We start from the raw sequence: 16,198 nt of genomic DNA, 5'->3' as shown, positions 1-16,198 counted from the left end.
CCTAATGTGTGATCCAACCCATTGTAGGCTAATGAGCGATCCAACCCGTGATGATTACCTTCACGATTACTATTATCTTTTTGATAATAAGAATAATAATACATAATAAAAAAGAGTGAAGATCTATTTTAGCCCATAAAAAAATTGTGCTATCCAATTTAATCCCAAACAAAAAAAAACTTTATTCAGTAATAAAAAGTAATTGGAACTTTTGTCAAAAAAAAAAATTGAACAGTTAAGTCTTTGAAGTTGTGAAAATATAATTATGATTAGTTGTTGTTGTTGAGTAACTAATGAAATCATAATTATATTTTACAAAATTAATGTTACATTAATAATGAATAGTTATTTTATCTTTATATTTGTCTTTTTCCTTTTTACATTTATTCAAAAACTTATTTTATCTTTATATTTGTCTTTTTGCAAATCACCAACTTATCAATCTTATCACTTCACTCTCTTTATTTCTTTCCCTCTCTCTTTAGTGGTCGGTTGGGTGTCCAAGAATCATTTTTATTTAATATATTGTGCAAGTGTAAAGCAAAAAGGAAAAATAATCAACAGAAAAAGAAGGTAGAAAAATAAATGAAAATTTTACTTCTTGATCCACAAATTCTACTTCAATTGAAAATTGAGCCCACCAACATAGTCAAATTTACAACATACATTTCTATGTAAGAAGAAAAAAAGTGCCTCGTCAATAGGCTGCTTGTTGTGTGTTTTGAATTAGTTGAGGCAACAATCCGTCGATTTAAAATTAAAATTAATGCAATTTAGATCGTTTTGTAGATTTTGTGTTTCTGCTTTTTTATCACATCAGTGGTTTTATTTTAGATTGGTTTGATTTTGAGTACCCATAACTCGTTATTAGTGAAACAATTTGCGGAATTTGAGTATCCATAGCTCGGTTTGGATTTGAGTCAATATCGCTCGTCATTAAAAGAATCAAATTACACTAAGAGAAACAATCCAAGAATGAACACACCCACAATCAAATTTAATTCAAATCATTCTTTTTTTAACATCTTTTTCTTTTATAATACTGTTTCACATGAACTCCATTAAGCATTTCCATCACATCTTTAAAAATAAAATGTAACAAATGATAAAATCAAACTGATACCATCAAATTACACAAATCAAACTCAATGTTTGAAAATTTATGTATATTGATCAATCAAAAAGATATAAATAAATATAGATATATTATTTATAATTAAAAATTCACTATAATAATAAAAAAAATATTTCAAATGAATAAAAATGCATCTGTCATCATCGTGTCTAGTGAGAATGGAAGTTTGAAGTTTGATACACTAGTGCAGAAAACACTTTTTAAATCGGGTGAATTTGACTTTTTAAATCGGGTTAAGATCCGACTTATAGGTAGCCGATTTAAAAAGTGTCTTTGATTTTAAGTCGGCCCCCTTTACCCGATTTAAAATAGTATAATTTAAATCGGTTGAACCCATCTAAAATGTTTTAATTTAAATCGGTTGATACCATTTAAAAAATGCTAACAAGAGTCAAAAAATCTTTGAATTTAAATCGGTTCACCCCATTTAAATTCTCTCTATATTTTAATTTTTTTTTTACACGATTATGGTACTGAATATAACTAGATAGCGCGACCCGTGCGATACATAATATATTAGAAATATTATTGAGACCGAAACTCTAGCAAGACGCTTAGAGGCGGTGAAAAAATACAACGATGCCGCATATAGGCGTAACATCCACAAATAACCGAAAACACCAAACACAACAACAAAACCCCACCAAAAGCAAAGACATGACAATGAAATCTAGCTAAATACACCGGAACTCATTCCCATAACTCCGCCCCAAAAGGCCACACAACACTGCAGAGGGGAAACAGCAAAACCCTAACACTGCCCCTCCCGAAATGAAACAAAATAACACAACAGTAGTGCTGCTAACATACAACCATGGAACTAGTACTCCTGAGATGTCACTTCCTTCAAAACTTAGTACAGAACCTGGTAGTCGCGGGAAGTTATTTAGATTCCAACCAGAAAGTGCATACTGATCCGGATAACGCTTAGGTATGGATGATGCCTTAGAAAAACCACTTCCAAACACTCTAGTTTCCAAGTCCGCTCCATAGTACACCTACAATATAAGAGTGTATCGTTTACTCTGTTTGCACATTTACATAACCCTTAAGACCAATATAGTTGTAAATAAACAATGATTAGTAATAATACCTCAACTTCATCCGTTGGCTGCTCAACTATCCGCCAGTATTCACAAAAGCAGAAAAGCAGAAAAAATTTTAAAAAAAAAAATCTTAAGAACCTTGATTCTAAACACCAAGCAAGAAACAAGAAGTTTAGTTCATGCATTAGAATGAAAAATGATTTACAGAATACTATAAGATATAAAACAATCAAGAAACACCTTATGCTATATCAACAACTCAAATTGATCCAACATGAAATTTCATATATGAATATCTGCTGAACAAATATAGCAATCTGAAATTGAAAATTACAGTCATGAACTGGACTGACAAGAAGTAATTACTGTTTTGTGCTAGTTATATCCAAATTTTGACAAGTTATCACTGTTTTGTGCTAGTTATATCCAGATTTTGACAAGAAGTAATCACTGTGCTAGTTATATCCAAATTTTGACAGAAATGGTAAATGGAACTTCTTTTAGGAAATGGAAAGAAAGAACCATATGACTGGTATAAGGAGTATACTATTGATGCACAACTTAGAACATGTACAACTTAGATGCACATATTAATGCAAAAATGAGTATACTATTTCTAAGCCTAAAAGATATGAAATGATAAATGGTTACTTTTAAAAAGCTAACAAATGTTAAAGACCATAGATATCTAATAGATATCTAAACAAACAGATGAGTTTGAAGGGGTTGAATTAACCAAGAAAAACCATGCAAATGAGTTGGTCACCACAAGCAACCCAAAACTTTGAGACATTATATGTAAAAAAAAATAAAAATAGGATAATTTTAACATTAAAAATATGAGTAAACTACTCATCCTAAACAAAACAAAAACTCTCACCTTTTGAATCAAATAGGTGCTAGAAACTAACTCCAAGAGATAGAGACAAAGTTTCAAGTTACAAATGAAAAACATGTTATGAACACAAGGGAACTCACCCAACTGAAGTATGCAACAACAGAGAAAACTAACAAATCAAGAGAAATGGATATAGAAAGTCCAACCTTGTGAGTTCGTAGCATGGGATCATTAACCATTAACCCAACGGTTTCCTCATAAACTGAAACTGCAGAGAACCAATTAGATTTATTTTCTTCATTATTCATGTATTCTAAAACACAAGGGATGCAGAAGGTAACCTTGGATAGTGGCAGAGTCCCCTTCCAAACGAATAATTTCACCGATGAGATTATCGTTTACCAACACGAACGAGTTCATACATAGCAACCCCATTCATGCCATCAGCAATGACGACATGTCCAGACACCTGTTATGAGATTCAAATTATGGATGAAATCAGTATTAAAATAAATCAGTATTCAGTAAGTGAAGTGATATAACACAGGAAAATTAATTGAACAAAACAATAAAATGAATAGCAGATAGATAGATCGTGTAGTGAGTTGAAGAAATATATAATTAATGAATCGATGGATGATTAAGTGAAAGAAAAAAAAAAGTTGAATTAGGAGTGCGTGTGCGGTGACTGAAGTATAAGTATGATGAATGAAGAAATCAGAGATATAAAACAAAATTGAGAATGAAATCGGTATGAATAGGATCGTGCAGTTAAGTAGTAAAGAAAATCAGATATTCAATTATGAATCGATGAAAGAATGACCTTGCCAACAAATTCACTCTCCTTCTTAGAGTCTTCGAAGGTGGTCATTCGTACTCCTCCATATACGGCAGAGTTTAATGTATTTAAATGTTATGAGTGAAGATTTGATGCATATTAGGGTGTATAAAATACAGGAAGAGTTTAAATTGCGACTACTAATAATTTAAGTAACAGCTGCAACAGTAAAGCCCAAACTGATAATTGTACTTAAATACAACAAAATGCAACATCCAAATATCTAAAAATCACATGATAATAGGATTTTACCCAACCGAATAATATTGGATACTACCCTACAATATTGGACTACGTGGATCATCCAATAATAAATCACATGATAATAGGAATATGATAGCATTGGATGCTATCCTATTAGCTTTTTACATGATGGAAACAATTTGAGTTACAGGCTTCTCAAAAGCATTTCCATTGAACAAAAACCATATGCTGATTTGACCCATATCAAGTTCCATACTATGGAGTAGACAATTCAAAATTGTAAGTAAATCAACAAAAGTCAAATATTCCATTCTTCTCAACCAATAGGAAGCATGAGAAACTTCGCAACCAGGATACAATTTGACCCTTATGAATTATTTAAGAAAATATTAATAGTATTTCAAATAGTATAAATTAAAAAGTGTCATAATCAAGAATAGGCAAATGAAAGCAAGTAATTGGGCACAAATGATTAATGAGCTTAAATAAATTATTCAGGGAAACCGAGTTCCATTATTTCTATGCGGAACAATTTTTTACGAGACTAAACTTACTTTCCGGCTGAACTTCAGATTACCAGGGTCAACACAAAAAAAATAAATAATGAAAGATAGCTTAATTCTAGATTAGGCTCAAAGAAGCTTCATATGAAATTCCAATTCCAATGTTTGATCTGAAAGTAGTATAACATCCTAACCAATTCTCAATGTTAAAATAATAATATAATCAAACATGATCGCTTTCAAGAAAAACACACACACATCAGTTTCATTGGTTAAGGATAAGACTATAGTTCAATTTTATTTCATTTATTAATTAGTATTAAAAATCAACTTCATCAAACAGGAACAAAGGCCATTAAACATTTCTGATTGAAAGTGTTTGAATTAAAAACAAAATATCATTCATACATAACATAAAAGATGCGATTTTTACACGATTTCGAACCAATCAAACAAACCCAACTGTACCATTCATCAAAAAACAGGAAGCACCGACATAAACACAGAAAGAGAAAGGTTGTGAAAAAGAAGAATGAGCAAGAAAGGAAGGAACTCACGTACTTCCTCTGAAAGCAAGGGTGAAAGTGTGAATCTTGTGAGATAATAGTGGCTCTATTATAATCCGTTCAACAAATCAACATCAAATCGCACAAAAATGAATTCATAACAAAGAGAAAACACATAATCAAATCGCATTAATTAAAACAAAGTCGAAATTGACGAATAAATTAAACGAATTACCTCAATTTCTTGTCTCAAATTATGAATATCCTTTTCTGTTTTACCATGTTTCATGATGAACTTCATCGCAACAGTCTAAAAAGAAGAAAATTGAAAATAGAAAGTTAATTAGAAAATGGAAATGGAAGAGAGAGAGAGAGAGAGAGAGAGAGAGAGAGAGACAACCTGTCCGGTGTGTTTACGTCGGCCTTTGTAGACTTTACCGAAGGAACCTTCGCCGACGAGCTCGATTCTGTGGTATTTCTCCACCGACCCCATTGTTGAATCTCGGGGAGAGAAAGAGTGAAGTAGAACGAGCATCGTGGATTTCCCGTGAAGGTTTCACAGAGACGAGCAGCTCGCGTTTGGGTTTGGGAAGAGGATCTAGATCTAGTTTTTTTTTTTTTGTTGAAAGAAGGATGTAGATCTAGTTGTTTAAGTTTGATGCTATATTTATTTTAATTTTAATTTCAATAAATTAAATCATGTGGACCGATTTATTATCATTATCACCATTTTGAGTTTGAATCTTATTTACAACCGTGCCCCTGAATTGAGTTTTTAAATCAGGTGGATATCCACCCATTTAAAATCTTTGACTTAAAAAATGTTTTTTGCACTAGTGATACATCAAGAACAAACCAAAGGTGAACAATACAAACCACACTCCATAATTCTGTCAACGAATTAATCTCGTAAAATTAAACCAATTTTTGGTTTTGGAGCCTTTGAAAAAAATGAGAAAAATAAAAAAAAATGAAAATTGTTGAAACACAGAAAAAATAGAAAATTTTGAAAGAACTTTAAATTCTTTGACTGAATGTCAAAGAAGTGGTGTGAGGTATGGTAAAATGGGAACCAATATTTATAGGAAAACAATTCAAGCAAATCACCACTATTAATGTAAAGATGTAAAAATTAAGTATAATTTATTACTTCTTGTGCAAAATAAATATAAAAACACATAAGTAATGACAACATTTTAAGAAAATATATGAGTAAATTAAAATTAATTAAGTTCATTTTTATCACTTCCTTTGGGAAAAAAAAATCATTCTTATCACAATTGTTTTAACTTTTACTCGATGAATAACATGTGACCTTTCTTTAAGCACTAAATTTTTTTTTTAGTCCTCGTGAGCTTAACTCAGTTGGCATGGACAATGCATAAAATATGCAAGGTCTGAGGTTCGAACCCCGGCCACCACAAAAAGAAACAATTTTTTTAACAAATTGAAGCACTAAATAATATGAAATTAATTAGCGCCTTTTATGGTCCATGATTCCTTCACTGGGTTGATCTCAGAGATGTTATCATACGATCTCGGAGCCATTGCAACACTTCCTTTTGTTAATACCAACAACAATATGTGAAAAAGAAAGAAAAAGGAAGATGAAATGATCAAATGTAACATGGACTTTTTATAGGCAGTAACTAATAAATTAATTATTATGTGAAGCAACTAAAAGAATAAACAAAAAATAAAACGTATGTTGCAATCCGATTGGCCGCCAAAGTAAAATCGACACTTTTTTTTATCAAGAAGAAATAAAAAAAAAACAAAACCAAACCAAACTACAATCTCAAGCAAGAAACTCCAAGAGCATCATCCAGAAGGGAACGCTGCAGTTGAGGAGGGCAAAAAATCCAAGACTTTAGATCATCCAAGAAGAAGCACCATGCTTAGCAAGCCAATCTGCACACTTGTTGCCTTGACGGAGGGTATGATGAAAATTAACAATGCAATCTCGATGTTGCAGTTGGACAATCTGACTAATCAAAGGAGAATGAGGATGATGAGGGACATCCGACATGATTAAACTAAGAGCCATCCTAGAATCTGATTCAAGAATAATGTTCATGTGTCCAGCATCATACGCAATACGAAGGCCATGAAAAATGACATACAATTCGGCCGCCAACCAAGAAGTAATACCACAAAATCCAGAAAATCCTAGCAATCAATCACCATTATTGTTTCTAATAAGACCTCCAAAACCCGATCTTCCAGGATTAGAAAGAGAATGGACATGTAGTCATGTCAATTCTAATCGACACTTGTCATACAACAATTGGATCGGCCAACAAAATTATACGTCAATAATATAAAAAATGAATAGACATGTAGTCATGTTTACGTTAATAAGCTTTTTTTTTTGGTAGACGTATACGTTAATACGTTAATGTAGCATTTGATTGCAAATTAACTAATAATTAACTATTTTCTTTTTATACATTGTACTATAACCTCATATTAATTAACTAATTCCAATCAAGAATATGGCACTACAACCTCTCTCTCAAAAATACGGATTCCTTTTATACATGGCACTACAACCTCTCTCAAAAAAAAAAAATTATGGCACTACAACCTCATATATTACAAACCATAAAAAAGAAGTTACAATTTCCACTCATTTGACCAACTTAATTATGCCTTGAGTTCGGCAATACCATGATGGTGTACAAAATAACGGAAATAAAATAAAAAAGAAGTTGCTATATTGATCATTTGACCAAATTAATTATGACTTGATTACGACAATACCATGATGTTGTACAGCAAACATTAGAGTCCAAAGAGAGTATAATTGCTAAAAAAAATGGCACCACTAATTGCTATTTTTTTTCTGATTAAATATAGTGTATCTGTACATAATATTCATCTCTGCTTCTCCAAGAAAAATTAGAAAATTATTTCTTTTAAGATAGGTAGGATATTAAAATATGGTTGAAAATTTAGTCGAAAAAGAAACTAATTTATTTGTCAGTTTGGTTTACAACTTAAAAACGATTTTTCCTATATAAATACGATATTATTTTCGAAGATTAAAAAAATTCACAAAGATAATACAATAATTAAGTTATTTTCGAGTAATTAAAAAAAACATCGGCTAACTAATATGTAAAATTGATCAGTCAATTAGAGTCGAAATTAGAATGGAAAAGGAAAAAAAAACTCTAGTTTGGTCTGATCACATGTAAAGGTGGTTTTTTGTTTTTGTTCTAATCTTTATAATTATTCAGTTTACAGTAGTAAAGCAATACAATTCGATTTAAACGTACATAATACATATAGTTATATAGTTATTTCATTTTAAATAAATGGAATGAATATAATATAACAAAATATAATTAAGGCAACTTTCTTGATCAAAGGTAAATTGCATTGCAACAATTTTTGTGTGATGAGCATTAAATGCTAGAAGAAAAATGAGATGTCACGTGTACTATTGCCCATAGAAGTAAGCTTTTGTATTATATAAAGATAAAGATCACTCCCAACATCTCGGTTTTGGACACTCTATCTTTTTTCTTGTTATTCTCTTACTACCACATCACCCTAAAGTCACACGCCTAAACATGTTGATTGTCACGTTGTCCATCCAAAGTTCCTAAGTTTCTTTCTCTATAGGCTTGTGTAAAATTAAAGGTTAGGTATTTCAATAATTCTTTTTCATCTTGATTCTAATCTTAGAGTATTCTTCTATTGAAGCTCCGAGTCCAAATCCCTTTGTAAATTTTCTTGTGGATCTTGAGTTTATGCTAGATTTTATACGATTAGGAAGGGAAGCTTATAAGGTAAAGGCTCTTGTCTTGACCATAATTTAGATGAAAATAATAGGTTATGATATTAAATTTGATATGCTTCATGATTTGGCGGATGAGTGTGAAAATATTTATTTTGTTTTTTTAGATGTCATGATTGAAAAATATACGAATTGATTATTTGCAATTTTGTAAAAGTATGTGATTTGATGAATGTGTAATTCTTGATGATTGCTTATTCGTGAAATGAAAAATGTTGGTGAGTTAAAATGATTTTTTTTGTTGCCTTTGTGATTTAGAGGTTGTGTGCAAGTTTATTAACTTTATGTGGTTTAAGTATCAAAAAAATAAAGGGCATATCATGAATATCATTGCATTTGATGGATTATTAAGTGTCAAATGTGACAATTCAATGGATTTTTAAATGTCAAATGGGGTAATTCAATGAATTTTTAAGTGCCAAATGGAGCGATTATTATTATATGCCAAATGGGGCGATTAAAAGTATTATGCCAATTGAGGCGATATCCGGATTACGGTCTATTTGCATTTCATGCATCTGCATTAACATTGAGTCTTGGATCTTGTGTTTTGTTTTTATAGTATATTTTAGAGTGATGAATATTTTAAACTAAAAAGAAATGTTTTAACACAATTCCATGATGATGGTTGTATATTCTTATTTGACTTTAGTAATTTATTATTGATTTTATTTCATGGGTGTTGAAGAGTAACCCTTACAACCAACATTTTAGGCACCAAAGAACTAATGATGTATGTCTTGATGATTTTGCTTGAAGCGCGTACGCAGGGAAGAAATTTAGGTTTTGCCGAGTTGTAATTAAAATAGATTTTGAAGTTTATTAGTTTGTCGTTAACTCAACTTGAAATGTTAGGTTTGTAATTAAATTAGTTTAACTATTTTTGTTAAGTTCTAGTTAGGAATTTATTATGCTTGACTATTGTTAAAAAGAAAATAGTCATATTTTTTCTAAAAGGAAAGAACTAGACGTAATATCTTGGATAAAAAATCCGGGAGCGTTACATCTAGCTTCCTCTTGTTACTGTCATATCGGCCAACAAAGAATTCACAGCAGACTTCAGTGGATGACGACGAGCTCATTCCCTCTAAAAAGACGATCTCTACTTAGCAAACCATTTTCGTTGGTCCAGAAGGATCAATTATTATGTGTGTAGACCGTTGACAATATCTCATGGATCATGGATAAAAATTTATTAAGTTTTCACATCGGTATAAATATTAGGAGTAATATTTGCTATTAGAATACCCATCACGAGAATACCACATAGTGAGTTATGTTAAGGATCATAAGACATTCTCATAGTGATAGTGATGTATACAACCCTTTGACCTAAAACCACTATGATCGCTAGATATGAAAATGAGTGGTTTGTTGACGTTCAAACGTTGTTTGTAGCAAGATAATTATATATTTTGTTAGTGGGTATTCCACAAATCATGATGAGGGACTTGAGGGGCGTAAATGGAATGTTTCCCTTCTATGTAATAGAAGAAAAGTTTATGGGTCCAATATTGAACTAAACAAGGGTGACACTGTCTATGTCTTTGGTTCAATATAAACATGAGGTCCAAATGGTAACTGCACACACAAACGTTAACAGATGACATTGTCGTCACTTGAGAAGTAGTAATATTTTATTAGATATCACTCTACGTTTATAATATTAAATATGAGATTTAATATTAGGGATAAATAAGTTTCATGTCCTTTTAAATGTTATGATTAGTGCAAGTAATATCCTCTTCCTACACCATTGTAAATGATGATATATGTGTCAGAAATATGTTGGAAGTGTTGGAGTGGACTCTGATCAATGTCGAAGAAATTTTTTCCTGTTGAGTGTATGAAAGCTCATAAATGGCTCCAAACAGGTGCGCAGCAGAACCCACACTGCGGGCTTCGAAGCCCATGTGAAAATTGATACAAGAATGAGCATAAAGTTAAAGATATTTTACTAGGTTATAGAGTTGGAAATAAAATATGATATGTCTAAGTTGAAGGCCATGGTGACATCTCTTTAGTTAAGAGGGAAGAATATGATCTTTAAAATATTCATTGGTGCCTTATTTCATTAGCATAATCTTAGAGTACAAAGCAATAACTACATCTATGAAATTAGAAAAATATACTACTAGAAAAATCGGAATTTGCGACGGAATTTTGTGACGGAAAACTGGGTGACACACATACATATTATGAGGTTTTGCGACGGATTTTTGGTGTTTGCGACCGGTTTTCATCCGCAGCAATTATTGACGGAATTGATTTTCCCTCGCTAATGGTTTCCGACCCCCATTATTACGACGGATTTCTGCCGCGTCGCAAAATCCGTCAGAAAATCGTTTTGCTACGGATTTTTACCCATTTGCGACGGAAAATTGCCGTCGCTATATCCGAGTTTTCTAGTAGTGATATAAGAATGTCAAAATATTTTATGACAACACAATAACTAAATCATAACTCATGGAATAAACTATGAGGGGGGCTTATGTCTTCTCTTAGGTCTTGTACTCATGTAATATATGAAATATTTCTACCAACAACGACAACAACCTCTAGTACATCTGGGAGTAGAATCTTCACAAATATTCCATTTACAGTGAGCATTATTATGACATGATAAACTCGCAGGAGCACATAGATTATACTCTGTAATAAAAAAAAGAAGAAAAAAAGATTGTTACAAAAATGGGATAAAATTTTACGTGTGAAGTAAGAACTGAAATTTTAAAAGGATGAAAAATGATTTACCTATAGAGCTCATTGCAACTTTATGAAATAGGCAAAGAAATATAATCATAACATAAACAAACATGAGAATTCCAGCCATATTTTACACTCTTTGCATGTATCAAATAGAATTATACTTTATGATTTATAAAATTCATGCTCTTCTTACACCAGTTTTATAGATTTTAGGGTTTATAGAGTTGTAAAAAAACTTCCAAAAATTTGAATAAGATCAAATGTCTCTTACGTACAACAATATGTTATTTTGCCTCTCTATCCCACTTAAGTACAACAATGTGTTGTTTTGTCCCTTTGTCACACTTAGTAAGGAGGTAACGTAAAATAGTTACCAATTATAAGGATTTTTTTTCTTACAAAATTTTCGTTACGTCATAACCTTTCAAGATAGAAAAGAGAAAATCACAAAACAAGAATAATATTGTTAATAAATATTAAATGTCTCTTAGGTACATCAATATGTTGTACAGTTGTAAAAAACGTCATAAAATTTGAATAATTATTAAATGTCACTTGGCACAATTAGTAAGGAAGTCACATAAAAAAAATCAATCGGAATAATTTTTATTTTATTTTCACCTAATTGACATTATTTTATAACCATTTATAGAAAAGAGAAAATCGATAATAATAATAATAATAATAATAATAATAATAATAATAATAATAATAATAATAATAATAATAATAATAATAATAATAATAATATACCCTATAAAAAATGATTAGACCGTGTAACGCCCTAATTTTTTTTAGTAAATGTATAAATAAAATTTATATTGATTTCAATAAATAAAATTTTGTACAATTTATTGTTAATGTTGGTTGTATTTAAATAACATTGTTATATAAATATATTTGATTTTCATTCATATTAGTAGACGAAAATATATTAAGTAAAATAACATATTTTATTGGACTTGTAACACCACACACTATTTTTTTTTTAAAAAATAAAATAAAATAAATGTTTATATTGTTTTTTGAAGTTTTAATAATAATTTTAAAAAAGCATGCAAAATATTACAATTTATTTCTATTAATTTATTCATATCAATGAGTTAACATGCTAAAACTAAAATATGAAATTGTGATTAGATAATATTAAAAAGACCATTCATGATGTCTTTGGATCTGGTTCTTCTAATTCCGCTAATTAGGAACCACAGAGGGAGGATTATTCTGATATACGTTTGGTTGGTTCATGGAATGATGCATTGGAAAAATCAAATGTTGCTGCTGATGATAATTTAAATCCCAACGTCACTCATGACATGAAGATTTTGAGGCAGTATGTTTGCAAAGAAAATGATGTTGCAAATATGAGGCCTCGTGTTTATACTGATGAAGAAGAGATAGAGGTTGCTATCAGTTATTTGAAGAACCGCTCTACTGCTATAGAGGAGCCCTTAACCAAAGTGGTGTCTAAAACCACCAAAAAGAATTTGAAGAAGGGTTTCATGCTCATAACATCCGCTCTTACCGGATTGACTCAGGAACTTGCTTTGTGAAACGACAGCTCATACAAGTAAGTGTTTTAAGCCCTAATATTCACATAAATTAAATTAAATTTTATAGAATTTGTATATAAATTAGAAGCAAATTCTCCTTATTCACATCAGAAAAAGTCATATCTGTATTGAGCAATAAAATAAAATAGAAAAAAGTATAGAAAAATAGGCTAGAAAATGTTATATCAATAAGAAAAATCAGAACTTAAACATTTTGCAAATATGCATTTTTTCTAAGGAGCAAATATGTATGTATGTGTCTCTCTCTCTCTATATATATATATAGAGAGAGAAACTTGAGTCCTCATGATTGCACTATTGCACAAAAATCATTGAATGATTGCACTATTGCACAAAAATCATTGAACAGTCAAGACATATGTGAAAAGCAAGAAAGAGAAAAAAAAACTACAATGTAAAAGTAAAGAGTACCACCCTGGAGGATAATCCAAAAATAAAATTTATACTACAAAATTTCATTTTAGCATTGGATAATATTAGTACTTAATAATAATTGTAACGCTACCCTCAAAAAAGAATGGCAACTCTTGAAAAAAAAATGAACGGACAAATTTAGTAATTAAAGTGTTGTATTAATACAATGCGTGAATGGTCATAGTTAATAAATATAAATTAAGGAAAAAGAAGAGAATATGTAGATCCAAAGGTTGATGTGATATAGTTTTTTAATAGTGAAGGTGGAAAAACACAAGAAAGTGGGTTGAATTGTGTTGGCTTTTTGCGGTTTCTTTTTTTAAGTGTTAAAACATGGTCAAAATCTTAGGTGTACAGATTCTGACTCAGAGTCTGAATGCATCAGATTAAGTACATAACACAAAGATAAAGAGACACACACACACACAGAGAGAGAGAGAGAGAGAGAGAGAGAGAGAGAGAGAGAGAGAGAGAGAGAGAGAGAGAGAGAGAGAGAGAGAGAGAGAGAGAGAGAGAGAGAGAGAGAGAGAGAGAGAGAGAGAACTCTAGAAAATTTTATACTAGTTCCTCCCACAACAATGGAGTAGTCCAATCTCCTTGCACTTCCAAAGGATTTCACTGTAATTACTTTGGATTACAAATTGCTCAGGAACCCATGCAAGAGACTTCCTTGCTCTTGGACACTAACTAAAGACTTCATGCTCAAGGACAACTCCAAGAGAGTTCCCTTTTGCTCAATCACAACTAATTGAGACTTCCTAGTTGCTCAAAGTTTCACCAAGAGACTTATCTTCTCAAACACGCATGCGAGATACTTTCTAAATGTTCACACAAGTAAACAAGTTAATTTGTTCTTACACTGGATTTAACAATGGCAGTGTGCTAGGTTTACGTAATAGGCCAAAATTATTTATATTTTATAGTGAAAAATTAACATGTGCGGGTCATTTACTCTAGTTATATGACCATTTAAAAGCAGATTTCTTTTGACTGCATTTAGAAATAAAATCAAGAAAGTTCAGTGATTTTACACTAAAGTTGTAGATATAGCCGTCTACCAAATATAAAATTAACAAAGCTCATATGTATCTTCAACTACGATTAGTTGGTGGTTTGGTTGTGCCTGTTTGTCAATCATATGGTCATATAAGTTATGGCAAACTAATTAGTGGGATATGGCTGCCAATTAATAGATAATCTTTATTGATTTAAGTGGGGTAAGTATATTAACCGATTAGGCATAGTTGATAACTATTAGTTCTGGATTGTGATTATTTAGAGTTAGTAATTTTGTTAACCTCTATAAACAAGAGTGTTATATATTTTTAAAAAGATAAACAAATTTACCGAAATCGACACCGAAGATATCAAACATGATACTTTGATAGGAGCACACTCAAGAGCACAATCTAACACCACCACCGGACCAACCTAACTGAGTTTATAAATAGGAGTATTATGTACACAAGTCAATATCTTTTGATCTATATAATTTTCTAAGAATTCTACTCTCATTTGAGCTATAAAACTCCCTTTTCTCCTTTTCTCCTAATACTTCAACACTAATATGCTATTAGAGCCTTGGTGGCTAACTCAACGATATCGTTCTTTCGCTTCAATTCTTTCGATGGTTTTTATTCACCATGCTTTGTAATGGCTTATGCCATTTGTACGACATTTACAAAATTGAAAAAGAAATTTTTGCCGTTACTGCCACTTTCGAAACCATAGAATTCCTTCAATTTTGAAAGTTTTTCCGAACAAGATGATCAAGCTTGTTAGACCAAAGATTGAAGGTCCTAACATCAAGATCGATGAAATCTCCGGTTTCTTTGATGCAATCAGACCAAAATATGATTTTGTTTTTGAATATTTGTTTTCGAATCCAAGTCTCTAAAGAGAAGAATCATCGAATCTTGCAAATGAGGTCAATTCTTATTGCCTCCTTAATCTCAATTTTGAAACCATCAAGAAGGAACCTCTTGAGCTTGTCATCGTGGTCTTCAAAGATCCGATAAATTCAGTATGAATAAGGGTTCACACGAATAAATTGATCTCGTTCTAAACATACATGTCGCATCCAGTTCACACTTCCACTTATCCACGAAGATAATGTCGGACAAGTAATAATAATCAACCCATATTTAGCCGTAAGAACATACTTCCATGGAGCAACCTCACTCACCAACATTCTCCACCTTCATTTAGTTAAAAGGGTTATGTTAAAGATTTCAAATATTTTACCTTAGCCTCTTCCCCTTACCCGCATACCTCTGTTGATATTTTCATGTAAGAAAGGTAGAAAATTGAAATGGATGTTAAAACTAAATTAATAAGAACCATATGCCCACAAAGACCGACAAACTTGATCCTTATACTACCAAGTCTCTTCTCCAAAACTTTCATTACCTATTTCCGTATTGAAAGCCTCCTAGATATGACGCTAACCGGAAAGCCTAGATAAATAAATGGAAGTTTTCCTACTTTACAATAAAGGAACCAAGCTGTTGAGTCGATGAAGTGAGAGTTAACTTTACATTAAACATTTTATTTTTCAAAGAAGTTAAACTTTATTTCAATAAAAGTCAATTCAAATCAAACCACATAAGGGATTAGACTCTCACAC

The 16,198-nt window shown here is 31.2% G+C and overlaps 1 protein-coding gene and 1 long non-coding RNA gene across 9 annotated transcripts; both read right to left on the bottom strand.

Moving 5' to 3' along the window:
• Positions 1-1,635: 1,635 nt before the first annotated feature.
• Positions 1,636-5,903, bottom strand: LOC146955443 (serine/threonine-protein kinase TIO-like). Of its 7 annotated transcripts, none has more exons than XR_015016628.1 (7): positions 5,471-5,903; positions 5,306-5,380; positions 5,122-5,176; positions 3,361-3,488; positions 3,226-3,287; positions 2,229-2,254; positions 1,636-2,133 (listed from the first exon to the last, which is right to left on the bottom strand). XR_015016628.1 is itself a non-coding variant. In XM_085721538.1 (5 exons), exons 2-5 carry the CDS (start codon positions 3,452-3,454, stop codon positions 2,022-2,024), a joined length of 294 nt encoding a protein of 97 aa, XP_085577664.1. In that variant the 5' UTR covers positions 3,455-3,488; positions 3,843-5,093; the 3' UTR covers positions 1,636-2,021. The 7 variants fall into 7 exon arrangements, 4 of the variants coding, with proteins under 4 accessions (XP_085577664.1, XP_085577659.1, XP_085577654.1 ...); XR_015016629.1 differs by having other exon boundaries at positions 3,226-3,281; XR_015016630.1 differs by lacking the exons at positions 5,122-5,176; positions 5,306-5,380; positions 5,471-5,903 and adding an exon at positions 3,843-5,100 and having other exon boundaries at positions 3,226-3,281.
• Positions 5,904-10,915: 5,012 nt separating this feature from the next.
• LOC146955442 (uncharacterized) lies at positions 10,916-13,718 on the bottom strand. Of its 2 annotated transcripts, XR_015016626.1 has the most exons (3): positions 13,573-13,718; positions 11,630-13,170; positions 10,916-11,527 (listed from the first exon to the last, which is right to left on the bottom strand). It is a non-coding gene; the product is annotated as an uncharacterized LOC146955442 (long non-coding RNA). The 2 variants fall into 2 exon arrangements; XR_015016625.1 differs by lacking the exon at positions 13,573-13,718 and having other exon boundaries at positions 11,630-13,566.
• Positions 13,719-16,198: the final 2,480 nt, after the last annotated feature.

This window comes from Medicago sativa, chromosome 1 (genome assembly GCF_051527215.1).
Source record: "Medicago sativa cultivar Bolivia chromosome 1, Bolivia_mono, whole genome shotgun sequence".
Taxonomy (NCBI): domain Eukaryota; kingdom Viridiplantae; phylum Streptophyta; class Magnoliopsida; order Fabales; family Fabaceae; genus Medicago; species Medicago sativa.
The sequence above is the reverse complement of the archived record's forward strand: the minus strand, read 5'-3'. Positions and strand labels throughout refer to the sequence as shown.